The following is a 26,664-nucleotide window of genomic DNA, read 5'->3' on the forward strand; positions in this document are numbered from 1 at the left end:
CTCGTAGCACCGCATCTCTATCTCTATAGTGGAGTATCCTGAAGATGAGCGGGCGCGGCCTGGCCCCTGGCTGGGGCTTCTGTGCCGGCACACAGTGTGCTCTCTTTACCACAAACTGCAGTAACAGTGTGCCCTGGGGCAGCAGGTAGAGAAGCCAACGCTCCGTGTATTGTTCTGGGTTCCCACCTTCCTCACCCTCTGGCAGCCCCACCATGCGGATGTTGTTGCAGCAGGAGTGCTCTTCCGCATCCCCTGCTCGATCTTCCAGGGCACGTATGCGGTCTATCATGTCTTGCAGGACAGCTGCGTGATTTTGAGTGATAGGCTGTAGCTCTCAGAGCGTGTGGCCCTGTTCCGTGACCTTCTCAGCCAGTTTACGGTTGTCCGCATGCAGCACTGTGAAGTCTGAGGTGACTATCTATTCGGGTCTCCAGGGAGGTTCTGGTGTGCTCCAATGCGGCACCTATTTTCTCCACTGTAGCGAGCACTGAGTCCATCTTGGCTGCCAGGGATGTTGTCACGAGCTCCATCTACTCTCTGCTCCCGTGTACACAGGGTCCAGGCTACTCGTACGTGGAGATCATTGCTGCAGTTTGGCGCGCATTCGGCCCATCAGTATTTGTTGTGCCGTGGGCATTCGCAGGGGACTTGTAGCGTTGTAGGTCTCCCAGCGACAGTCGCGCTACCGACTGTCAACTGTTCCCTAGGTTGGCGGGTTCGCAAGTCCGTATGTGCCTGTGTTCGCCTCGCAGAGCCAGGCGTCAGGGCTCGCAGCAGGGCAGCAACTCGCAACAGTAACCAGGCGCCTTTGCTGGGTCTTTCCACGCAAACACCCAGTCGCTGACGCGTTCTGGTCAGCGGGCCGTGCACGTCAGCACCTCCTAGGCGGTTCTATGCGTCCAGGCATGGGCCTCAGCCTGTGTCTCCGCCCGCAGCAATACCGGGCAGGGTGCCACGAATACTGCTCCTTCTGTGCATGGCACCTTCCTCGTTAGTGTGTCACCTCCACGCTCCCCAGGCCTCGGAATGAGGAGCCATGCACATGCCGCAGAATGTGTCCGTCGGGCCTCTCATCCCAGATAGCACGACTATCCACCCATAGGCCTGCACAACTTCCTGCGCCTCTGTGGCTGGTCCAGTTCCGGCGTGCCTCCTTCGCCTCCTCCAACGTGTCAGGCATGGTATGCCTTGTGCTGCATCGTAGGGGCCCCGTCGCGCCTCACTGACATCATCCAACAAGCACCTAACAACTCCACATGGGCTCTGCGCTAGCCATAGCACCTTGCAGCTCGCCTTTCACTGTATGTTGGGGGGGGTTTCTCCGTCAAGAGGGCCTCTACTCTGTCATTATACTGTGTGTCCACTCACTACATGCACTGCTCAGTTCATATGGTGATCGCCTTAGGGAAACGCTTCTTACCGCCGGACCCAACAGGGTCACACTGCCTGCTCCTAAACCGCACCTCACTATTTCTAGACCGCAGCCTGCATGAAATGGCGCAGATTGCAAAACGGCGAACGGTTCGGTACGACCATCAATTTCAGGCTCCCACGCCACTTGTGTATCACCTGCCACCTATAGCTCACCCTGCGGTGTAGACCCAGGGGTGCCGCGCTTCTTCAGGGGCCCGCCTCACTCGGAATGTCTACAATGCAGAGAGTTCCCTAAGCGTATGCACAGGCCACCGTGGCCTCGGCGGGAATCAGCACCTACCTGCTAGCGGTAGGGCAACGCGCTAGTCACCACATATTTGGGAGTGGGGGCCGCAGCTCTCGCCAGTCGAGCTCCTCACCTCGGCTCCGCTACGTTACAGGAAGGTCCGGGCGTCGCTTTGCAATCCAGGAAGCTCCTGGGCGTCTTCAGCCAGCCCAGGGGGTCAGTCTGACGCCTCCGACCCCGGGGGGCCCATCGGCGCCTCTCCAGGCAGTCCTCAACCCTGCAGGGACTCACCGCCAGCCGCGACCGCAGGGCGTAGCGAGCCCGGCCATGTCCCCGGTGTCAGCCCCGCAGTGGCCTCCTCCGCACAGCTCCTGCCCGGTCCCGCACCCGTCCTGGGCGGCACTTTGTCCCTGGACACCAGCTGCACTATTATCCGGTGATTTCGCTGGTTTCATCAGATGCCACTCATGAACGGTGATCCGGTCCCGCTGATTTTCAGCGTTGATGGCACAGTTTCAGGATCAGTAGGGCGGATAATTAGGGGTGTCGGCCAGACGTCTAAAGAGTCGCATCTGCCATGGCAGCTGGCTGGCCATGCCCCTTCTGATTTTGTGTCTTTTGTAGTTAGTCTGCTTTATAGAGCTCAAATAAAAGTGAATTACAGTAATTCATTTAGGCCATAAAATAAAATGTCATTCAATCCTATGTTAGGGAGGCCTTTCTTTAACATGTTTTACAATAAGTGGGCATACTCTGTATATTGCACCAACTTGTCGAGTAGTGGCGAGCGTATTTGCCCAACAATAATCAATGCAGATAAAAAGCTCACAACAGCATTTCATTTTAGCTGGGAAACATCTTTGAAACACTTTGGTCAAACACAGCCATCAAACTATTATAATATCAAAGACATCACATAAAACAATTAAGACAAGAGCAAGTAGATTTTGAAATGGGTGCCTTCTACAGCAGCCAGTTCTTACCAGCAAAAGGGTGTTTTTAAGTTCTGGCATAACACTACAGAAAAAAATTACCATCAGGCATTAACGCTGGAAGATAAATGCCTTATGTTAATGTGGGAAGTCTTAAAATCTAACCATAGATAACACAACTGACATCAAAGGTCAACAGATAAGAAGTTGCTGTACAGAGTCAAAGAGAACAGTGCGCACTAGATTTTACGTCTGACTTGTACAGCTTAAAAACTGTAGCAGAGAATGAAAATATTTCACCAGAACTGCACACTTAAACAATAACACATGACTGAATCTAGCCACTTGTACTTCTTTTTAGCCCCCATGACTAACTGTCAGGACAACCACTGTAAGGATACTGAGTGCCAAGTTTAGGGTTAGACCTCCAGAAGAGGTGAACTGAATCTTGTTGTGGTATAGGGGACACTCTGGCAGAACTCGTTCTTGTATAGAAGCCTTTACAGGACCCTGAAAAGAAACAGCAGAACAGTGAGGTGGAACCGTTAGATCAATGTCACAAACACCACAACATATAGATCACTCAGTGTTCTATAGGACCACAACTCACTGGAAGGTATGAGACCGGGAAGTCAAATCTGTACTCCTCAGCCTGCAGTTTGTAAACCATCTTCATCATTGGGCCACTGCAGAACGGGGAAAGAAACATTATTCCAAAGTTATACAGATGAAAAGAGGCATTATATTCATAAATCAACTTTCTCTCTAAGGGGATCTCCATAGATACTCATAAGCACTTAATAGTCCCACCCATGTGTGAGGATCCTGGAGCACTTTTCCATAGTGGTTCTTACGTGTAGACGTATGCCTTTTTTCAGGAAAGCCTGTAGAAACACTTTCTGCAGCTTGTACAGAAGGCTATAATGGCCAAATTCTTCAGATTACATAAATATATATTGGTTTCTTTACCTTTTTCTATTTAAAGCCAAATACGTTTGTAGACAGCTTAAATTTCTTTCAAAAAATCCTTTTTGTAAAAGTAGAGAGAAGGATAATGTAGCCCTATTGGCTGCCACTATAGTAATGTAAAAACAGTGCTGTGTCTTTAAGGATCTAGAGACCACCAGTATCCATCATGCCTAGCAGATAGCAGTTGCTTCAGATCTTCTTTTCCAGCTCCTGGTAATACGATCTTTGGGCACTGAGCTTTAGATTTTTAGGTTTTTTCTCTTCAAAAATCTCAAGTGGATTTTTGTGACAAGTACTTTACTCAAAAGGTTTTCAAGTGTCCCTTTCATCTTCTGTTTTTTCCTGACAGGAATTTTGGATATTTAGTCAAATAAAAGGCCACCTTTATTTATAAAGTGTCCTGCCTGTGGGGGAAAAAGGCCAAATTAGACCCAAAGGAAGTCTACAGCATCTGGCTTCCTAAAAGTCATGTTCCTGACAAATGCCAACACTGCAGGTAGCCTTCCAGGCATACCCAGAGAGAAAGGAAAAAAACCTGCCTCCATGGCACAGAAGAGTGGCGCAGGCAACAGGCGCAGTCTGAAAGTGGGACATCAGGAGAGATTGGATAGGGTCAGTCCTCTACCAGGTCTCTTCCTCCTTTGTCTGAGGACCCATACGTGGGAGGTCCAAAACAAAAAGAGGGGTACAGACCTTTCACATTGTTCCTGGTCGACAGGGAGAGGATCAACGTCAAGAAATGTTACAGCACCAACATGTCTCCGTCAAGAGCTGGGACGAGGTCGAAGGAGGCGAAGATAGACACCAATGGAGTTAGACGTCAAGGAGTGTGTTGACGTCAGGACACAGTAGAAAGTCGACAACGAGATGTAGCAGAAGGTCGACATTAAGAAAAATGTCAATGCCGAGAACATCTAGGCATGCAAAAAGAAGGAAACAGTTGTATTTTATCATCTCCTGACTGATTACTCCAGACTTATTTTTCCTGCTTCTCCAATAGTGCCGTCAGACTCTTCTGCTTCTCTGCCTTCATCTCTTCTGCCGCCACCACCACCTACTCTGCCTCCACCACCACCTACTCTGCCTCCACCGCCTCATCCTCCGGCACCCCTTCAACCGGTGCCAATTCCTCCTCCTCCACCTGTGGAAGCCCTTCTTATAAGGTCTAGAGCTTCTCTGCCACGATCAAGTTCAAGAATTTGCCATCATTCACGCCACTACAGACATCGCCACAGGTTCCGGCACCGTTAGTCTTGACCATCTTCCAGACGCTCTAACCATCATCATGCGTCTAAGGCTAAATCAAGATCACGTGCAATGTCTAGACAACATTCTTACCACTCCACCTCCCCTTCCAGCGCAGGAAGATATTCTCCAATGCTGTCGGAATCTCCACAACCACAGGTTTCACCAGCTTTGAAGTTAAATAACCGATCAGAGTCAAGGCAACTCCTTTCAGTGGGTGCAGGTCTGTTGGAACCTGCAATGGGTTTTTCCTCACTCCAGCTAAATCTGCTCTGTTGAAGCTGCAAAAGAAATACAGACCTCCAGAGCAGGATCCACTCTTTCTCTGCTCCAACCCATCCTAACAAGCAAGAAACACCATTCTATAACTCCTGCGTATACCATACCTCCAGACCAGGAGAATAAGAAGCTGGATTCAGTGGACCAGAAGGTATGTGGTATGGCTTCTACCACCATGAAGGCAGTGAGTGCTTCGGCTATTCTGGGCAGCTACGACAGGGTCTTATGGGACTCCTTACAGAAATTTGCTGACGACCTCCTCAGAGTCAAAAGAAAGGACTTCCTTGAGGTTTTCAACGTGGGGATGATGGTCTCCAGCCAGATGATCAGTGCTGCAGCAGATTCATCCTTGCTAGCAGCACTCGAGTACTGTCACAGGGAAGCCTTACACAGACATTCATAGTTCCACCTTACAGCCCTCAAACATAAATCACAGTAACGAATCCTTAATCTCCCATTCTTAGGGTCAACACTCTTTGGGAGTCACTTGAACGGCACGATGGCCTGGAAGAAGTCAGAAATGGAGACCCTCAAGGCAGTTGGACTTGAAAAAAATAAAAAATAAAGACGAAGGCCCTTCAAGCCTTACCAATGGCGTTTTATCCCCTCAGAGGGCCCAAACCCCTCACTGGTACCAAGGTCACCAGCAATCCCAACAGCAGATGCCTTGCCAGCAACATCAGCGGCGGCAGCCTAGAGGTAGAGCCACTCAACAGCATGTTCAGGGGGACAGCATACAGTAGGCTCCAAGCCACGAATCCTTTCTTCCCCCTCTTCCGTTAACCACTCTGGTAGGGGGGGGAAGTATTTCACATTTTCTGGCAGTGTGGCAATCCATCACAAAAGATACCTGGTTAAAAAATAATGTTAGGAATGTGTACTTGACTTAGGTCTATCAGTTCTCCCATAAATATACCACCAAAATCATTCAATAACCATCTACAGATGCTGCACTTGGAATTCAACATCCTTCTGCAGAAGCAGGCAGTGGAAACTGACCCTCCCAACTAATGAGTGCTGGCACTTATTTCTCATACCTTCTGGTAAAAAACAGAAAGGCCCCAGAAACTAGTTAAGACCTATTCTCAATTTGAAACTGGCCAACAAGTGGATTAGACGAGAAAAGTTACAAATAGTGTCACTCCATCAGATCTATCCCTAGTTACACCAGGGAGACTGGCTCTGCTCGATATAACTCCAAGATGCGTACTTCCATATACCAATAGCCAAGAAACATTGCAAATTCTTAAGGTTCGTCACGGGTCAAGATCATAACCAGTACAAAGTGGTTCTGCTTGGCCTCGAATCAGCCACCAGAACTTTCTCAAAGTACATGGTAGTGGTAGCTGCCCACCTCAGAAGCACTGAGTTTTTATCTACCCCTACATAAAGGATTGGCTCATTAAGGCGTAGGCTCCTCTAAATTTAGCCCAACTAAATTACCAGTGGGCGAGCGATCTCCTCCAACGATTAGGGCTGCATATTATTCACAGCAAGTCAGCATCTACTACTGCTCAGACACTGTATTATTTGGGGGCCACTACCTACACCAATCAGTCAAGCAAGTGTGTCCCCTTCGGAGGAGAGACTGTTATCAATCTGCCTGAAGTGTCAAACTCTCATGAAAGCCTCTCATTCCACAGTGAGGACAGTGGCATCTCTCCTCAGCTTGATGGCTTCATGTACCTTTCTAAATCTGAAAGTCCATCTCCACATGTGTCCTCTTTAGGAATGTGTTGAGGATCAGTGGGAACCACTTGCGGGCCATCTGGAAGACAGCATCATACTTTCCCCCATGCAACACAGTCTCTGCAATGCTGGTATTCTCAAACAAATCTGTTTCAAGGGATGCCATTTCATCAAGATGTCCCTTCCCAGACCATAGTAACAGATGTCTCTAGAATGGGGAGCACAAATGGATACCCTCCAAATCCAGGGAACATGGTCTCTGAGGAAGATGACCTACCACATCAATTTTCCTGAGCTACAAGCAGTTCACTTGGCGTTGAAAACTTTCCTCCCGCTCTTCAAGACTCACTCCCTGATTGTTCAGACAGACATCACAAGAAACATGTACTATCCCAACAAGCAGCGGGAACGAGGTTCAGACCATTATCCCATGAGGCCCAGACAATTTAGAAGTGGCTGTTAGCCAGAGAACCGCGGATCACTGAAACTTATCTCCCAGGTGTTCAAAATGTTCAGACTCCCTGAGCGGCAGCACCCCCACCTGGTCGCCCACCCATATCCCACAAACTCCGACCACACAGTTTCACATTTATGGAAGAATTTAGGCTGAAGTTTATTAGGCAGTTATTAACTTGCAAGCGATCCTTTAACCACCACTGCCTTCTTTCTCCATAGCCACCAGTTCAAGTTCAAGTTCAGGAATTTGTATAGCGCACTACTCACCCAGAGGGTCTCAAGGCGCTTGGGGGAAGGGGGTGCATTATTTATCGAATAGCCAGGTTTTAAGTTCCTTCCTGAAGGAAATGTGGTTCTGGGTAAGGCGGAGGTCAGTGGGGAGAGAATTCCAGGTTTTGGCCCCCAAGTAGGAGAAGGATCTTCCTCCCATGGTGGATCTTTGGATGCGTGGAACTGCAGCGAGGGCTTGATTGGAGGATCTTAGTTGGCGGGTCGGTGTGTAAAAGGACAGTCGTGTGTTGAGGCATTCGGGTCCTAGTTTGTAGAGGGCCTTGTGTGCGTGGGTGAGGAGACGGAACGTTATTCTCTTGTTGACGGGAAGCCAGTGGAGGTCTTTCAGGTGACCGGTAATGTGAGCTTGGCGCGGGATGTCCAATATGAGTCTGGCTGATGCGCTTTGGATGCTTTGGAGTTTTTTCTGTAATTTGGAAGTGGTTCTGGCGTAGAGGGTGTTTCCATAGTCCAGTCGGCTAGTGACCAGAGCGTGGGTGACAGTCTTTCTTGTTTCGGTGGGGATCCAACGAAAGATTTATTTGAGCATACGAAGTACGTTAAAGCAAGAGGATGAGACGGCGTTGCCTTGTCTGGTCATCGAGAGGGAGGAGTCTAGGATGAAGCCTAGGTTACGTGCGTGGTCTGTGGGTATGGGTGCCATGCCCAGGGCCGATGGCCACCATGAGTCGTCCCAGGCAGAGGGGGATGATCCTATGATGAGGACTTCCGTTTTGTCTGAGTTAAGTTTTAGGCGGCTGTTTTTCATCCATTCGGCTACTTCTTTCATGCCTTCATGAAGATTGGTTTTGGCGGTGTTAGGGTCTTTGGTGAGGGAAAGGATCAGCTGGGTGTCGTCAGCGTAAGAGATGATGTTGAGGTTGTGTTGTCGCGCGATGGATGCGAGGGGACTCATGTAAACGTTGAAGAGGGTTGGACTGAGTGATGATCCTTGTGGTACTCCACAGATGACTTCGGTGGGCTCTGATTTGAATGGGGGGAGTCGGACTCTCTGGGTTCTCCCGGCGAGTCAAGTCAAGTCAAGTCATAAAATTTATATAGCGCACTACATACCCAGAGGGTTTCAAGGCGCTTGGGGAGGGGAGGGGGGTTATTTGTCAAATATCCACGTTTTAAGTTGTTTTCTGAACGCTAGGTGATTCTGGGTGAGGCGAAGGTAAGCGGGGAGTGAGTTCCATGTTTTGGCAGCCAGGTATGAGAAGGATCTGCCTCCCATGGTGGTTTTGTTGATGCGAGGGACAGTGGCGAATGCTTGGCTGGAAGATCGAAGTTGGCGGGAGGGGGTGTAGAAGGACAGTCGAGAGTTGAGGCAATCTGGTCCGATGTCGTAGAGTGATTTGTGTGCGTGGGTAAGCAGTCGGAAAGTGATCCTCTTATTGACGGGTAGCCAGTGGAGGTCTTTAAGGTGACCAGAGATGTGTTCGTTGCGTGGGATGTCTAATATGAGCCTGGCTGAGGCGTTTTGGATTTGTTGTAGTTTCTTCTGTAGTTTGGCGGTGGTACCTGCGTAGAGGGTGTTTCCGTAGTCCAGTCGGCTCGTGACCAGAGCATGGGTGACTGTTTTCCTTGTTTCGGTGGGGATCCAGCGAAATGTTTTTCTGAGCATGCGAAGGATGTTGAAGCAGGATGAGGATACGGCGCTGACTTGTCTGTTCATTGAAAGTGAAGAGTCCAGGATGACGCCAAGGTTCCGTGCGTGGTCTGTCGGGATGGGTGCTTTTCCGAGGGCTTCCGGCCACCAGGAGTCGTCCCAAGCAGAGGGGGATTTACCTAAGATGAGGACTTCTGTTTTGTCTGAGTTCAGTTTCAGACGGCTTTGTTTCATCCATTCGGCGACTTCTTTCATTCCTTCGTGTAGGTTAGTTTTGGCGGTGCTGGGGTCCTTGGTGAGAGAAAGGATCAGTTGAGTGTCATCCGCGTAAGAGATGATGTTGAGGTTGTGTTGGCGGGCGATGGTCGCGAGGGGGCTCATGTATACGTTGAAGAGGGTGGGGCTGAGTGAGGATCCTTGTGGTACGCCGCAGATGATTTCAGAGGCCTCGGACTTGAATGGTGGGAGGCGGACTCTCTGGGTTCTTCCGGAGAGGAACGAGGTGATCCATTCTAGTGCCTTTCCTTGGATTCCGATGTTTTTGAGGCGCTGTAAAAGGGTGCTGTGGCAGACTGTGTCGAAGGCTGCAGAGAGGTCGAGGAGGATGAGGGCGACTGTGTCTCCATTGTCCAGTAGAGTTCGAATGTCGTCTGTTGCTGCGATGAGGGCGGTCTCAGTGCTGTGTTTTGCTCGGAAGCCAGATTGTGAGGAGTCGAGGGATTTGTTGGCTTCGAGGAAGGCGGCGAGCTGGTTGTTGACAGCTTTCTCGATGACTTTGGCCGGGAATGGAAGAAGTGAGATGGGGCGGTAGTTTTTGAGTTCGGTGGGGTCTGCTGTTGGTTTTTTCAGAAGTGCGGTGAGTTCAGCGTGTTTCCAGTCTTCTGGGAAGGTAGCGGAGTTGAAGGAGCAGTTGATGACGTCTCGGAGGTGCGGAGCTATGACGGAGTCTGCTTTGTTGAAGATGTGGTGAGGGCATGGGTCTGTGGGGGATCCAGAGTGGATGGAATTCATCAGGCGGATGGTGTCCTCAGTGGTGATTGGGTTCCAGGCGTTGAGGGTGTTAACGGGGGGAAGATAGTCAGCTGATGGTAGGGTGGGTTGGCTTCCTGGTTGGTTGTCAAAGCTGTTGTGGATGTCAGCAATCTTGTTGTGGAAAAAAGAGGCTAGGGAGTCGCAGAGAGTTTGAGAGGGGGTGATGTCGTTGGAGTTGGCCGAGGGGTTGGAAAATTCCTTGACGATGTTGAAAAGTTCCTTGCTGTTGTGGGCGTTGTTGTCGAGTCGATCCTTGAATGCTGTTTTTTTGGCTTTTCGGATCAGTTGGTGGTGAGTACGGATGGCGTTTTTGAAGGCGTCCTTGTTGCTGGTGGATGAGTCTTTTTTCCAGGCCTTTTCAAGGGAGCGGCATAGTTTCTTGGATTTCTTGAGGTCCTCGTTGAACCATGAGGCCTTCTTGATTTTGTGTAGGCGTTTTTTCAGTGGTGCTAAGGTGTCTGCGGTGTTGGATAACCAAAGGGTGAGGTTGGAGGCGGCTTCGTTGGCGTCAGAAGAGAGGGCTGGGGAGGTTTGAAGGAGCGATGAGGAGATCTGTTCCGTGGTGATTTTGTTCCAGTTTCTTTGTAGAGTTGGTTGGAGGTGGATGATGGGTTTCGGCTTGTTGTAGGTGAAGTGGACGCAGCTGTGGTCAGTCCAGAGGAGCTCCGTAGTGTGGTTGAAAGAGACATGGTTGCTAGAGGTGAAGATGGGGTCGAGTGTGTGACCTGCGATGTGGGTGGGGGAAGTGACCAGTTGTTTAAGTCCGAGGTTGGCGAGGTTGTCTAAGAGGGTGGCGGTGTTGCGGTCGTTGATCTTCTCAAGGTGGAAGTTGAGGTCTCCCAGGAGGATGTAGTCTTTGGAGGGGAGCGCGTGTGGGGTGATGAAGTCCGTGATGTCTTCACTGAATTTTGCGCGGGGTCCTGGTGGTCTGTAGAGGAGGGTGCCTCTGAGTGTGGTTTTGGGGTCGATGTGGATCTGGAAGTGGAGGTGTTCGGAGTTGGCGAGGTTGGCGTCAGAGCTGGTTGAGATGCGGATTGATTTCTTGTGGACGATAGCGATTCCTCCTCCTGTTTGGTCGGTGCGGTCTTTGCGTGTAATCTTATAGTCGTCAGGGATAGCGATGGCGATGTCAGGGGCGGAGGAGGCGTTCATCCATGTTTCCGTTAGGAAGGCGACGTCTGGAGAGATGGTGTCTAGTAGGTTCCAAAGGTCAATGGCGTGCCTGTGGACCGAGCGGGTGTTGGGAAGGATGCATTCTAGGTGGTTGGGGTCGGGAATCTGTGGTGTGGTCGGAGCGGAGATGTTGACGGTGCCGATGAATTTGCAGGAGTAGCAAGAGAAAGGTCCATGGGTGTGGCCAGGGGCGGCTTGTACGCAGTTGGGGGCGCGGCCGGGGTTAAGGGCTAGGAGGGTGGCTGCATCGTAGGTAATGCGGGGGTGGGCAGCGCGAGGGGCAGGGGGCCTGGCGCTGGGCGCGGTCCAGGCGCGGACGGGCGTAGACGGGCTTACCTTTGGCGCACCTTCGGCGTGTCCGAAGCGCGTGGACGCTGCGCGTTGGGACATCTGGCATTTGAAGGATAGTGGAGGGGGCGGAGCGTGGGAGGGGCTGCTGGGAGGCGGGGAGCGGGGAGGAGACACGAGGAGTGATCAGACCCAAAATGGACGGCCGGAAACAGGGATAGCAATCACAGCGTCAAAGTAAATAAAAGCACTTCAAAGCAGCGCGAAATGCAAGGAGATGCCTTGCGTTATGAAAGCAATTGTTAAATAAACGATACCAGGCGCTATGTTCCCTCGAGGCGCTCAGGGAGTGCAGGCTGCGACGGAGCGCGATCACCCAGGTAGGCAGAGGGTGTTAGGAGCAGCAGCTGGGAGGAACGAGATGATCCAGTCTAAGGCTTTTCCTTGTATGCCGATGTTGCTGAGGCGTTGTTTGAGGGTCCTATGACAGACCGTGTCGAAGGCGGCGGAGAGGTCGAGTAGGATGAGGGCAACTGTTTCTCCGTTGTCCAGTAGTGTTCGGATGTCGTCTGTCGCTGCAATAAGGGCGGTTTCGGTGCTGTGTTTGGCTCGAAAGCCGGATTGTGAGGGGTCGAGGGAGTTGTTGGATTCAAGGAAGGCGGCGAGCTGTCTATTGACGGCTTTCTCAATGACTTTGGCAGGGAATGGGAGGAGGGAGATGGGGCGGTAGTTCTTGAGTTCAGAGGGGTCCGCTGTGGGTTTCTTCAAGAGGGCGCTGAGTTCGGCGTGTTTCCAGCTTTCTGGGAAGGTAGCGGAGTTGAAGGAGCAGTTGATGACATCCCGGAGATGGGGTGCGATGATGGAATCTGCTTTGTTGAAGATGTGGTGGGGACAGGGGTCGGTTGGCGAGCACTGTGCCCTACATTCAGTGCTGACCAGTCAGCCCAAGTGACCTATCCCCTTGGGTGTAACCCTTTCTTCCTGCACTGAGCAAGTGTTTGCTTTAAGTCCAGCCGGAGAACCCTTACCCTTCCAGCGTAACCCTCTCTTACCTTTCGGGCAAGCGTCCACTTCCAGCTCAACCGGGTGACCTTTCACTTCTGGTGCAATCACATTTCCTTCCAGGTAAGCGTCTGCTTCCAACCCAGCTGGATGACTTCTCACTTCTGGCGTAACAAACCTTTTCTTTTCAGGCAAGCTTCTGCTTCCTACCTGCCGGGTGACCATTCACTTCCAGCCTAACTAAATTCCAAGGAGAAAGAAGGCCCATTGCCAGGCACCTGCAGTTAAATACCTTCTACCCCAGGGCCAAAATCCCATTAGTAAATGTATGACTGGGCTGAACTAGCCCAGTGTCTCCTCCACTGCCCAGTAAATTCCTGGCCTAACTCTCACCCTCTCATTACCCCTGCCCCGTCCATGTTCCGCTCACTGAGAGTGGCCTCCACTAAGGCCCATGGTCCAGCTAGATCCCCATCCCTTCGGGAACCAAGGGGCAAAGCAGAGTCCTGCAGAAAAATCATGAATGGGCAACTACATGGCGCAAACTATCTTCAGACTGTGGGGTGCTCCGCACATTGACTTGTTCACCACACCAGAAAACATGAAATGCCCCAGCTTTGCTTTGAGGTTCTTTCAACCAGGGACACAGGGAAATGCTCTAAGGATTGACTGGTCTGGCAAATTTCTCTACGCCTTTCCTTCAATCCCCCTGATCCCGTTAGTCCTCATCAAACTGTCTAACTTGAGAGCCAGAATGATTATGATTGCTCCTGAGCGGCCACGTCAATGTTGGTACACGGACCTTCATCACCAGTCAGAGCTTCCACATCTCAAACTGCCACGCAGACCGGATCTTCTCATGGAATTCAGGGGCCAGATGGTTCACCCCAATCTCTCCTCCTTGAATTTGGCAACATGGCTTCTGAGCTAGGTCTGTATGAACACCTGAACCTCGCGCAAGAATTCATGAACATTTTTAAGGAGGCTTAACAACCATCACTCGTTCAGCCTATTCATTCATATGGAAGAAATTTTGCATAGGGTGTTCTAACAAGAACTTGGATCCAACAACCTGCCCAGGAAGTGTCATTTTTCTATAATTACTTTAGTAGTCAAAATCTGGCTTACAATTCTCTTCTATAACAGTTCATTTGGCGGCCTCTACTGCCTACAGAAAATGTCCTTCAAAAACCTCTTTTCTCAAAACTTCCATTATCAATGATTTATTTTAAGAAGGGTTGAAAAAGGTCTTACCTCCTATTAGACGTCCTTTCCCTCCTTGGGAGCTCAATATAGTTGTCTCACACCTCATGCAGGACCCTTTGGAACCCATTCACAAATCGTGTTTGCAGCATCAGCACGTAGGGTTAGTGAAATCCAGGCGTTGTGTTTTCACAAACAATACACTATTTTTCACTCCAACAAGGTAGTAATGAGGACTTACTAAAGTCCTTTCGGGTTTTCACGTTAATCATATATTTTCCTTACCAACTCTCCGTCAGCATCCTTCCACACCTGATAGAAACTCTCCATTCCCTAAACGGGGAGTGTTAAAGTTTTATTTGGGCAAAACACAAGACTTACTAGGTCCCGGTCCGTACAGGTCTAGCCACTTCCAAATAAGCCATCTCCCAATGGATAGTAGCTTGCATCCTATTAAGCTACCAAAAAGCGAAAAAGAATTTATCTGATAGACCTAAAGTTCATTCTACTAGGGGGAAAGCGGCTACTGCTGCTTTGATGAGAAATGTCTGTTCACACTTTTATCAAACATTATTGTTTGGACTCAGATGAGAGAATAGATGCTCAAGCATGACAGTCCTCTGAGAATTTGTTTGCTTAAGCAGGTAGTTTGATCGTTCCTGTCTTTTCCACCGATGCTGGTGGGGATAGGTTTGCTACTATATTCAGTGCTTATGACTATTGATGAAGATCCCCTGAGAGAGAAGGAAAGGTTTCTTACTGGTCATCCCAGTTCTCTCTCAGGGGAATCGCCACTGAAGTCATAAGCAATCCTCCCAGGAGGACAGGACAGAGGTGATTATTGGCCCTATCATCATTGCCACATCTTGTCACAAAGAACTGAAGCAACTGCCACCTGCTTGGTATGACGGGATACCGGTGGTCTCTAGGTCCTTAAAGGCACATATACTGTTTTTACACTCACAATGGCAGCCTATAGGGCTACACTATCCTTCATCTCTCTCCTTTAACAAAAAGGGTTTGAGAACGAGATTTCTAAGCTGCCTATAAAAGCATTTGGCTTTGAATATACATATATATATGGGTATCTTTACTCTTTTCTAAGTATAATCTGAAGAATTTGGCCATTTTAGCCTTCCTTATAGGCTACATAACGGTCTTATCTTAAGTGTTACAACTGGCCTTCCTGGAGAAAGGTGAACATCTACAGTGTAGATGTTCACCTAGATTCTACACTTAAGAAGGTACACTATGAAAAAGTGCTCCGGGGTTCCCAGAAAGAAGGCGGGACTATTTAGTGCTTATGCCTTTAATGGAGATGCCCCTGAGAGAGAGCTGAGATTAAAGGTATGAAACCATTCCTTCTCAATTCCACTGCTTGGCTCACAGCAAGGATTCCATAAAAATTTCATTTCATTTAATTGAGAAAAACACTTAAGCTTCAAAAATACCGTTGTCATCACATTTGTCAAAATACCTAAACTGCTATTGGAACACAAAGGTCAGCAGTACAGAAATGGAACGCCTAGCACCGCATAACAAAAATCTGGCAACTACCACCTAGCACAAATTATTACTCTACATGACCATAGGTAAACATTTTCACAATTCTTCAACAGACCTGAAGATATCAACAGACCTCCATTTGCATTTTACTTTTAGAAAAGGACCCCTGCCCTGCATTACACAACCGTATTCCAAGTCCCGTCCATGAGTGAGATTTCATAGCACTTGGACATTATGTTATCGGTAATCGGCAACCTACATCCAACTAGATGTATTACAGTCTGCGGACCCATAATGTATCTCTTGGCAACACAGATCCCGCCACATCATACCCTGCAAAACAGCCTAATAAAAAGTAGTAAGAAGACAAAGGTTTCTAATAACTTCGAAACTATGTGCCAAAAAACAATTAAAAACAAGGTAGAATCCATACAGGAAGCACTAGAACGGTCCATTTTTCATAGACTAAAATTAGAGTTTGTGTTAGCTAACATTCCTTTTTTTTAATTTCAAATAGTTTTTATTGAAAATTTCAGAAAAGTGACACAAAAAGCAAAAAACAAAATACACAAGTAACACAAAGTACATAAGTAACACAAAAGCCAAACAGAAAGTGATTAAAGTAGTTTGTAAGAGATGCAGACGCATATTGGCAAAGTCCTCAGTCGTTCTGCAGTAATAGGATATCAAAATGTCACGGAGGCCTATAGATGAAGGATGAAGGAAGAAGCATCCATGGCACTCCACATTTTTCTGTGGCTTGAACGCTGTGTGGAGAGCTGTAGGACAGTGTTATCTGCACCTCTCAGGAAAATTAGCCATTCCTGCCACACCATATAAGTTGACTTGTTTGAAGTCCTTCCAGTTGCCCAATATTATTTTGCATGCTAAGGTGAGCATTGTCAAGGAGGGCTTGTTCATTGTCATGCCGTATTTGTAGGTCCAGGAATCCTAGCAAGATAAATAATTCTCTGCACTTAGACCTAGATTGAAGTCACTAGGCTACCAATTTTCTTTTGCAGGTCCGTCTAGGTAACATTCCCTTTTTAAACCAAAGTCCCCACCTCACTGCATGTGGTGCTTTTCAAAATCGCAACACCAACCACTTTTAGCAACAAACCGGTGTAGCTGATGTTTGCAAACATAACAGAATGATAACAAAAGTCAGCAAGAACAAGAGAGTGCCTTGACAATGATGAATAAATGGAAATTGCAAACTTAATCTGCTACACATGGAGATACTTTTATAGTACACAATTCATTTGGTTTTCAACTAAAAATGTATTCATGGATTGGATCCACTCATTGTTCATCAGCAGAACCCAAAGAATCATACAACCACCCTTCCTCTCTGATCCCACGGAAATCAACTGCAGAGTCCCCCCAGGGTCATCGCTAAGCCCCACGCTCTTCAACATTGTTGTAATCTTTTCCTTGTTCTTGGTACCTTCCTTCCACCCCTCCTCTCCTCCCTCTAATAGTATGCCCGGGAGCTCAGATTAGAATGTTGGCATTCCCTGTATTCTGAGAGCGGATGACCAGAGAATAAACAGCACTTACTTCTTATGTTGGAACTTTACGCTGACTACCTCTGCTTCTGTTTTGACGGTGCTTCCTGCCTCCTCTCACGCTACGGGCCTTGGGGACTGCGCTGCTTCACCTGGCATGCCCTGGAGTGTCCCTGCGGGGGAAGCTTCTGTCGACAAGGACCTTACGCAGTTCCGATTTAGACTGCTTCTTCCGGCACCCGGCCCCTTCTCCTGACATCGAGACTGGGCGTCCCCTACACGCCCCCGCTACAAGAACGTCCCACAGAGGTGCTCCGGCTTTCAAGTACGGTGAGGTGAACAACTCGCTGTCCTTCCAAACTACGGTAGGACTTGATCATCAGGAAATTTTATTTACCGGTTTAAAGCGCCTGTTGTGACTTTCTACTGCCCGTCTCCTTTTTTTTTTTTAGGAGAACAACGCGAGGGCTGTACTCCCAAGCGTCGGTGGACACTAGCTCGACAACCTTATTGATCTCAAGAGGCGTTTGGTGGTGACTTTACAGCTCTTATGTTTCTGTAGCAGCCTAAGTACTTTTCAAGTATCTCATACTCATTCTTGTAATTTGCTTCAGAAATAGCTCGTTCAGAACCTCTTTTCTACTGGTAAATCCTCATTTAAGTTTGCTTGTATTTTGAATTCCAAGCCTTGCTCCTTTGTGTTTATTCATCCTTATCATTATTTTCAGGTTGGAACTTTATTTCTTTAGTCTCTCATGTCATGTATAACAGCAGTATATTATTATATTGACAGTTTAGTGTAGCCTATTCTCCTGCGAGTGTTCCCAGTGTACCTTCCCTACACTTCTGTAAATCCTTGTGAGGGGAGGAAGCGGGTAAAGGAGTAATAAGATTCCTGTTCATTCTGCTTCTGTAAATCCTTGTCAGGGGAGGAAGCGGGTAAAGGAGTAATAAGCTTCCTGTTCATTCTGCAATCTTGTTGCCTAGTTCCAGCCCCCCCCCTCCATCCTTTAGGTACCCCGCCTTTATTGTATTGCTTGTAAAGTTTCACTTGTATAGCTAGATCCAGCATGGGTAGACCGGGGATATGCCAACCGCCCTCTTTTCTAAATGACCGTGGGGAACCTGAGATACACTGGAAAGAAACTTTTTTAATCATACTTAATTGCTACGGGGGGGTGAAAGGTTTTCTGCTGTGCGTAAACAGCACATTCTTTTACATAATTTAGGAGGGTATGGCCGCAAAGTGTATGAAACCCTACCTGAGCCAGAATTAGAAGAGGATGAAGAACTTTATGCTTATGAAATAACTTTACTTAAGCTAGGCACCCATTTTAGCGATAAAATAAATGTAGTACTTGAACGTCATAAATTCTTCAAACGTGTACAAGGGAAGAACAAATCTGTAAAGAGTTACATTGCAGTCTTAAGAGGTCTCACCCAGCTTGCGACTTTGGTGAACTTAACGACTCCCTAATTCGTGATCAGTTGGTTTGATGTACTAATAACTGCAGAATACAAGAAAAGCTATCGGCAAAGAACCCTACATTGGAAGAAGCGATCTCCATTGCACAGTCTATTGAACACACTGCTAGATGCATGAAAGAGATCAAGGTCACGGATGAGGTGGTGGTCTCAGTACAAGTTGATGAAACCAGCAGCAATGTGTTGAGAGTTACAAATAAAGGAGATCCGTACAACAAACCCATGAAGGAACATGTCAACCTCAAATGCTTTAGATGCCGTAGCAGTAATCACCTAGCTAGCAATCCTTTGTGCACCGCACGCAATGCTTATTGCAAGAAATGCAATAGAAGAGGACATTTGGCTAGGGTTGGTAGGGACAAAGACAGAGGCCAAGTGAAGGCAGTTATAGACGAGAACAAGGACCAACTACAATTCATCTTCCAAGTGAAAGATACTAGTGACCTTTCAGTTCCAGATTACCCGAAATGTAAGATATTAATTAATGATATATCCATAGAAATGTTTGCGGACTCTTGTACCCCCCTCACTGTATTGAATATTGAAGACTTTAAAGAAGTTTGAGGAGTGCGGAAGATGACAATTGATAAACCAGATATCTCACCCCAAGGTTACACAAAAGATCCCATCCCTCTGGTAGGCATGTTTGAAGCACAAATAGACTTTAAGGGAAGGTCTACCATTGGAAAAGTATATTTAGTGAGTGCTGGATCCAACCTTTTGGAGTTGAAGCATCAGAAAGAGTTGGGTGTCATACTCAACCCCAACAACAAGGAACAAGTCACTGTTGTGGAAAAATCCGACCAAGGGAAGATGCTCGGTGAAAAATTCCCGCACCTTTTTTCAGACAAATTGGGTCTTCTGAGGAAATTTCAACATAAAATAGAAGTGAGGCAAGGCGCCAATCCCATAGTTCATAAGACCCGACAGGTTCCTCTTCTTTTAAGACAACCTCTAAAAGATGAACTTGAGAAACTGTGCCAATTGGGAGTCATACAACTCATCAATTCCTCAGAATAGCTAGCCCCCATCGTCATCACCTCCAAGGCTAGTGGGAATGGCATTCGTCTTTACATAGACTTACACAGCCTGAACGAGAATATTTGGGTTGAGCGTTTTCCACTCCCCAACATAAACGAAATGTTAAGTACAACGGGAAATTCTTCTCAGTTATAGACCTATCCATGGCATACTATCAAGTAGAACTCCACCCGGAATCTCGTCCTTTAACTGCATTTTTAACCATGTTTGGCACATACATGTTTAAAAGGATGCATTTCGGCCTCGCCTCAGCTGCCGCAGTCTTCCTAAAGATGATGCAGCAGGTACTTGAAGGAATTCCCAACAGTATGTGTTTCCAGGATGATGTCTTAGTTTATGGAGCCAAACGAGAAAGAGCATGATATGGTGTTCAGGAGAGTATGTACCAGACTATCTAAGCTGGGTTGACAGTAAAACGCGAAAAATGCAAAATAAAAGTGACAGAGGTGGATTATTTAGGACACAAAATTACACAAGAAGGGATTCGGCCTAAACATAGCTTAATCCAAGTGGTGAAAGACGCTCCTTTTCCCACCTGTAAGGAAGAACTCAAACCATTTTTGGGCCTAATGGAATACATGGCTAAGTTTATCCCGTCCTTCTCCGAGAAATGTGAGTGCTTACGGGAACTCCTTAAAATCAAGCAAGAATTTAAGTGAGAAGAACGGCACAGTGATGCAGTTAACAGACTTAAACAGGAATTCATAGAGTCACCTGCACTAGGCCCATTCGACTGCAAAAAGAAGACCATCTTAAGCACCGATGCATCTAAGAAAGGATTGGGAGCAACCTAATCTCAGAAAGGGGAGGACGGAGAAACCATCATTGCATTTGCCTCCCGCACCCTCAGTCAATCCGAACGGAATTATTCCGTAATTGAAAGAGAAGCCCTAGCATGCTACTGTGCATTAAATCACTTATTCCTTTGGGGAATAAAATTTACAGTCCGTACGGACCACAAGCCCCTTACATACATATTTTCTGTCAAACAATCTCACTGCGAATCTCCCAGAATTGCTAAATGGGTCCTGGGTTTAGAGAAATATTGTTTCAAGATCGAATACTTGCCAGGACATGAAAATGTAGCGGCAGATTACTTATCTAGATCTCCCATCTTGAATGACCACCAAGAAGATACCTTGGACACCCCTATTTTATCCATCCAACTTCCCTCGATCACGAAGGAAGAATGGGAAGAAGGAATGAAGAATGACACTAAGATGAACTCACTAAAAAACCTAATTATCAATGAATGGCCAGAAAAATGCAGCGAGATGCAGGACGAACTAAAGGAATTTTGGGAAGTAAGGCATGAACGTACCATCATTGATGATAAAATTTCCGCAATAAGAAAGCAGTTCCACCTACCTCAATCAGAAAAAAAATAATAGACTTGGCCCACCAAGGACACTTAGGTAGGAGTATCACCAAGGCTATAGTTAGGAATAGTTTTTGGTTCCCTAAACTAGACTCTATGGTAGAAACAATAGTCAAGGACTGCATCAGTTGCGCTAGAAGCGACAAATCTAAAGTATTGGGCAAAGTTCCCTTATCTCCAATTGAAGTACCAGAAGTGCCATGGACGAAAATCGCCATGGACATAATAGGCCCCATGGAAATGTTAGGACCCCAAAAAAGATTTAGGTTTGTCTTGGTGGATTATCCCTCACATTGGGTAAATGGTAGATTCACACCTTCTACCACCACCAACAACCTTATCATGTTCCTAAAATCGGAATTCTCCTTCGAAGGGACTCCAGCGGTCCTTGTAACCGACAATGGGGTGCAGTTCACCTCTGAAGAAATGATGGCATTCCTCAAGGACCTTAACATTAAACATGAGAGAACTGCTCTCTACTGCCCAAAAGCGAATGGCTTGGTGGAAAGAACAAACCGCATGATAAAGGATCATATCCAACTGGCGCTCACTAATGGCTTTAACATTGATAATTCCCTCAGAGATTACCTTTGGTCCTACCACACAACACCCAATCTTATCAGCGGCATCTCACCTTTTGTGTCCTTAAGAGGTAGAGAACCAGGCACCAAATTGAATCCCCTCTGGTTAGGTAGGGGAAAGGCTGTGGTGATAGACAGTAATGAGAGTCACCAGAAGGTTCTGAGACATCAAGTCAGCTACAAAAAGTGGTATGATCAGAAACACGGAATTAAAGATCTCAATATCAACGATTCAGCCGCAGAGAAGAAACCCACCCATGTACCAGCTGGGCAAAGTACATTTTTCCCTCCCCAAATTGTACATTTTAAAGATCTCAACATCAACGATTCAGCCGCAGAGAAGAAACCCACCCATGTACCAGCTGGGCAAAGTACATTTTTCCCTCCCCAAATTGTAAAAAGAGCTGGGAAAAATGTAGTAGAGCTGGAAAATGGTCAAACTTGGAGCAGGGATAGAATAGCTGGAAATATTTAACTGCTTCTGTTCCTTGTTTATATCAGCTCCTCCTTTTTCTTTCCTTTTCATGGTTATAATCATCTGCTAACTTTATTGTATTATTTATCACATGTTGTATCCTACCATATTTTGGCTCCCTTTTCACCTTTTCTGGTGTAAGGAGATGTGTTGTAATCTTTTCCTTGTTCTTGGTACCTTCCTTCCACCCCTCCTCTCCTCCCCTCTAATAGTACGCCCGGGAGCTCAGATTAGAATGTTGGCATTCCCTGTATTCTGAGAGCGGATGACCAGAGAATAAACAGCACTTACTTCTTATGTTGGAACTTTACGCTGACTGCCTCTGCTTCTGTTTTGCCGGTGCTTCCTGCCTCCTCTCACGCTACGGCCTTGGGGACTGCGCTGCTTCACCTGGCACGCCCTGGAGTGTCCCTGCGGGGGAAGCTTCTGTCGACAAGGAGCTTTCGCAGTTCCGATTTCGACTGCTTCTTCCGGCGCCCGGCCCCTTCTCCTGACGTCGAGTCTGGGCGTCCCCTACAAGCCCCCGCTGCAAGAACCTCCCTCAGCGGTGCTCCGGCTTTCAAGTACGGTGAGGTGAACAACTCGCTGTCCTTCCAGACTATGGTAGGACTTGATCATCAGGAAATTAAATTTCCCGGTTTAAGGCACCTGTTGTGACTTTCTACTGCCGTTCTCCTTTTTTTTTTTTAGGAGAACGACGCGAGCGATGTACTCCCAAGCTTCGGTGGACACTAGCTCGACAACCTTATTAATCTCGGGAGGCGTTTGGTGGTGACTTTGCAGCTCTCTTATGTTTCTGTAGCAGCCTAAGTACTTTTCAAGTATCTCATACTCATTCTTGTAAGCGGATGACCAGAGAATAAACAGCACTTACCTTAACTCAAACATCCTTGTCATATTTTCATCTTCTTTATTGGAGTTATTACAAACATCTACATGGTCCCCCTCACAGCCATCATCAGACAGCACGGACTGAGCATAGTATCCTACACCGACGACACCAAGCTCATCCTCTCCCTCACCAAGGACCCCATCACCACCAGACTAAACTTCCAGGAAGGAATGAAGGACGTCGCATCTGGAGGAACAGCAGCTGCCTGAAGCTCAGTTCGGAGAGGACAGAGGTCCTCGTCCTCGGACCCTACGCATGGGCCAAACCCCAGTGGTCCTCCGCGACCCTCCTACACCCACGGACCACGCCCCAAACCTCTGCATCCTACTCAACTCCGTCCTTTCTATGACCTAACAGATCAACGCCGTCGCATCCACCTGCTTCAACATCCTCCGAAAGACCTTCAAATGGATCCCCCGAATCAAGATAGACAGTCACAGAAGCACTCATAACTAGCAGACTGGACTACGGAAACGCCTTCTATGTTGGGAGCAACAAATCACTGCTCCGCAAGCTCCAGACCATACAGAACACGGCAGCCAGACTCGTCCTCGGCATTCCTCGACATAAGCACATCACCCTACACCTGCGGAACCTCCACTGGCTCCCGGTTGAGAAGAGAGTCAATTTCAAGATACTCACTCACGCCTACAAATGCCTCCACATAACTGGACCCCAATACCTCAAAGAAAGAATCTCCTTCCACCGACCCAAGAGAGACCTTTGAACCTCCGACTTCACCCTTGCCAAACCCCCCGCACATCCGCAGAGCCAGAACAGGTATAAAAGCCTTCTCCTACATCGCGGCCAAGACCTGGAACGAGCTACCGATTGGCATCAGACGCACCCCCTCCCTGAACAACATCAGAAAGACACTAAAGACCTGGCTCTTTGACTGAATGGAGCTGTATAACCCCCCTAGAGCCTTGAGACCCTCACAGGTGAGTAGCACGCTTAGAATTTCCCAGATTGAGTGATGGTTAAAAGCGCAAGTAATGGTGGAGGAGACACGCGCAGGACCAAGATGGCCGCATGAATGCTTGGCTCCCAAGACCCCGTCCACCTCCAGCAATATCCTGGAATTCATTGTGAGCCCTGAACCTGTCATCCGACGGCGGAACTGGAGCGACGCTCCCCGCTGCGTTTCTGGGCCGGCTCCGAGCTCAGGGCTCTGAGTTAGGCCACTTACAACCGCGGCCTTCCTGATTTCCAAACCGGGGGCTAAAGTAAAAGCTGAGCCCGGCCGCAAGTTGGTCAACGGCGGGGCCGAAAACCTAAAGTCGTCGGTCGGACCCCGTAACTGTTTAAAGTGTAACGGAGAACGGGGGGAATGCCTGGCCCCACGGAGACACTGAATCGGGCTGCGGACTGGCCCTGCTATAACTGTTGATAGTGATTGTGGGCGTTACGTTGCCCGGGGCGCCTGCTAGGCTGATGCACCGCTTCGCTGTGGTTTGTGTCGGGTGGGGGGGGCCGCGGTGGACTGACGCATCCTCTGGCAAGGACTGACTGCTGCGAGGGCCCCTGGGGGCTAGGAGACGTGGCTGTGGGCCTTCAGGGCCGGGAGATCATGTTTATATAGACCTGCCTGGGTGAGGAGCCCCTTGAAATACCAGTGGGACGTCGAGGGGCACACAGCTGGAAGTGAAGGTGCCGTAACCGAAGTGAACACCGGCAGAAGCACCTGGCTATAAAGAAGAATGCAGTGAGATGCGCGTCGGGTTGAATAAGGAGGCAGGCCTAGCGCACCTGTTAGTGGTTGGGGAGGCAGAAGGACTCGAAATCCTCGCTGATAGAGGCCGATGCTGGGGTGAGCCTACATAGTCCATATTGGCGGGGGGCAGCGCACCTGAACTTTTATACACCACTCCCAGGATTCTGGCGCAGGAGGCGTCTGGCTCCATCTCAGAGTGGGACTGTCCTTGTGCTGCATTCTGATGGTGTGGCCCAGCAGAGGTTGCATCCCAGGCCCTCCCCCATGTAGCAGACTGCTGCAGGTCCTTGTTGGGGTGAGACGGCCTCCGCCTGACGGGGGGCCCTAAATGGGTGCAAATATCGCTGGGGGAAGGTTCAGTACCCTGGCTCCCTGACTGAGACGCGGAGAAGTGTGAGGTAACTATATTTGGACCGAGTCGCAACGAATTGTCCGAGATCCAGGATCTTAGGTGATCAGTCGAGATCAGCAAAAAGCAGCAGGTGCGTGGCGACTGCCACGATGGCAACGAAGTAGGACACGGACAAGACTCTGCCCAGGTCCTCAAAAGGATCGAAACACGTTCAATCTAATAAACTAGACCGCTACACGATGCCTAAAATGATCCCAAGTTGAATCCAGGAAGGCCCTCTCCCCAGGGGGAGACTCGCATGGCACCCCCGCAGAACCCACGCTAACGGATGTCAAACGGCGGCGATAAACGGGGTCCAATCTTCGTTGGGGGAAAAAATGGAATTCCTGGATAATAAACTGGACACGGTCACAATAGAGGTCAACCTGATACGTGCAGATCTTTCGAAGACTAGCTAGAAAGTTAAGTCGCTTGACATTAAGACTGCCAGCTTGATCGAGGATATGGCGTTATTGCAACAGGAGATACGGGACCACAAGACTTCTCGAGCTGCCACAGACCGGAAGCTTGATAAATATGAAGGGAGAGCCAGGCGCAAGAACATACGCATCCTTGGGGTGCACGAGAGGTCAGGGGGTCCGGCGCCGGATTTGTTTGTAGAATACAATGACCCTGTTGCTCCACTCACCGCCACGCAGCCCCCTGTGTGACAGTGCTCCGCCGCCTGCATCGCCTCGAGCTGTTGCATGCCTTGTGCTGCTGTTTGTGCCCATCCTTTGCCTTGTCCTCTGTCCATCTTCTCCGACCCCTGTGCCCGCTTGCCCATGTTCCCCCCTCGCTTCCCCCGCCTCCTGTGTCCCCGCCGTTTCCCGTCGCTGAGTCCATGCGGACCCACCCCCCTGCCCCCCATTGGCCGCCCCGCTCCCACCTCCCAGCTGCTCCTCCCTCCCTCTGCCCCTCATATGGAAGCCGCGACAAAGGCAAGCCCGTCAGCGCCCAGCGCCAGAACCCCTGGACCCCGCGCACCCCGCAACGCCAGACTGCACTACGACTCCAACGCCCTCCACACCGGACGAGACCACCCCTGCTACCAGGCCACCCCGAAGCGCACCCAAGGGCCCTTTGCCTGACGGAACTGCAGATTCACCAGCGTCCAGCCCACCAGACCACCAACCAGAGAACTGAACCACCTCTGCTGCATCCTCCTCAACACCGCTCCGCTCACAAGCACGCCATCGAACTCTGAGACCACCTAGACTCCCTCCCCCCAACCCCCCCCGACGTCGCCTTCTTGACGGAGACCTGGCTGAACGCCACCTCAGCACCAGACATCGCCATAGCCATTCCACAGGGCTACAAGATCTCCCGCAGAGACCGCACTAACAGAGTTGGAGGGGAAAATCGCCATCATCCACAAGGACACCCTCACAGTCTCGACCAACACAGACGACACCCTCACCACTGCCGAGCACATGCACTTCCAGATCCACACCGACCCCAACACAACCCTCCGAGGAACACTCGTCTACAGACCACCTGGACCAAGACCACAGTTCAGCGACACCATCGCTGACCTCGTCAGTACCCACGCCCTCGCTTCCACGGACTACATCCTCCTTGGAGACCTGAACTTCCACCTCGAGAATAACGACGACGCCAACTCCACCGCCCTGATAGATAACCTCGCCAACCTCGGACTCAAACAGCTCGTGACGTCACCCACCCACGCCGCCGGACACACGCTGGACCCCATCTTCTCCTTCAACCACATCATCGAACCCCACTGGACCGACCACAGATGCGTCCACTTCACCTTCAGGAAACCCACCGCACACCACTGCAACAAACAGCTGCCACACCGCTGCTGGGGCAAGGTCCCCAAATACCAACTGACTACCACCCTCGCCCTGAGACCACCCAAC

The 26,664-nt window shown here is 49.0% G+C and overlaps 1 protein-coding gene across 2 annotated transcripts in view; it reads right to left on the minus strand.

Annotated features, from left to right (window-relative positions):
* SMPD4 (sphingomyelin phosphodiesterase 4) overlaps positions 1-26,664 on the minus strand; it is a 601,593-nt gene that overhangs the window by 507,944 nt on the left and 66,985 nt on the right. For both annotated transcript variants that reach the window (XM_086942783.1, XM_086942784.1), the window contains exons 5-6: positions 3,203-3,278; positions 2,994-3,102 (exon numbers count right to left, since the gene is read on the minus strand). In XM_086942783.1, coding sequence (XP_086798909.1) covers positions 2,994-3,102; positions 3,203-3,278 — 185 coding nt within the window. The remainder of the gene's footprint in view (positions 1-2,993; positions 3,103-3,202; positions 3,279-26,664) is intronic.

The sequence above is a fragment of the Lissotriton vulgaris genome, chromosome 11 (assembly GCF_964263255.1).
Source record: "Lissotriton vulgaris chromosome 11, aLisVul1.2, whole genome shotgun sequence".
Lineage (NCBI taxonomy): Eukaryota > Metazoa > Chordata > Amphibia > Caudata > Salamandridae > Lissotriton > Lissotriton vulgaris.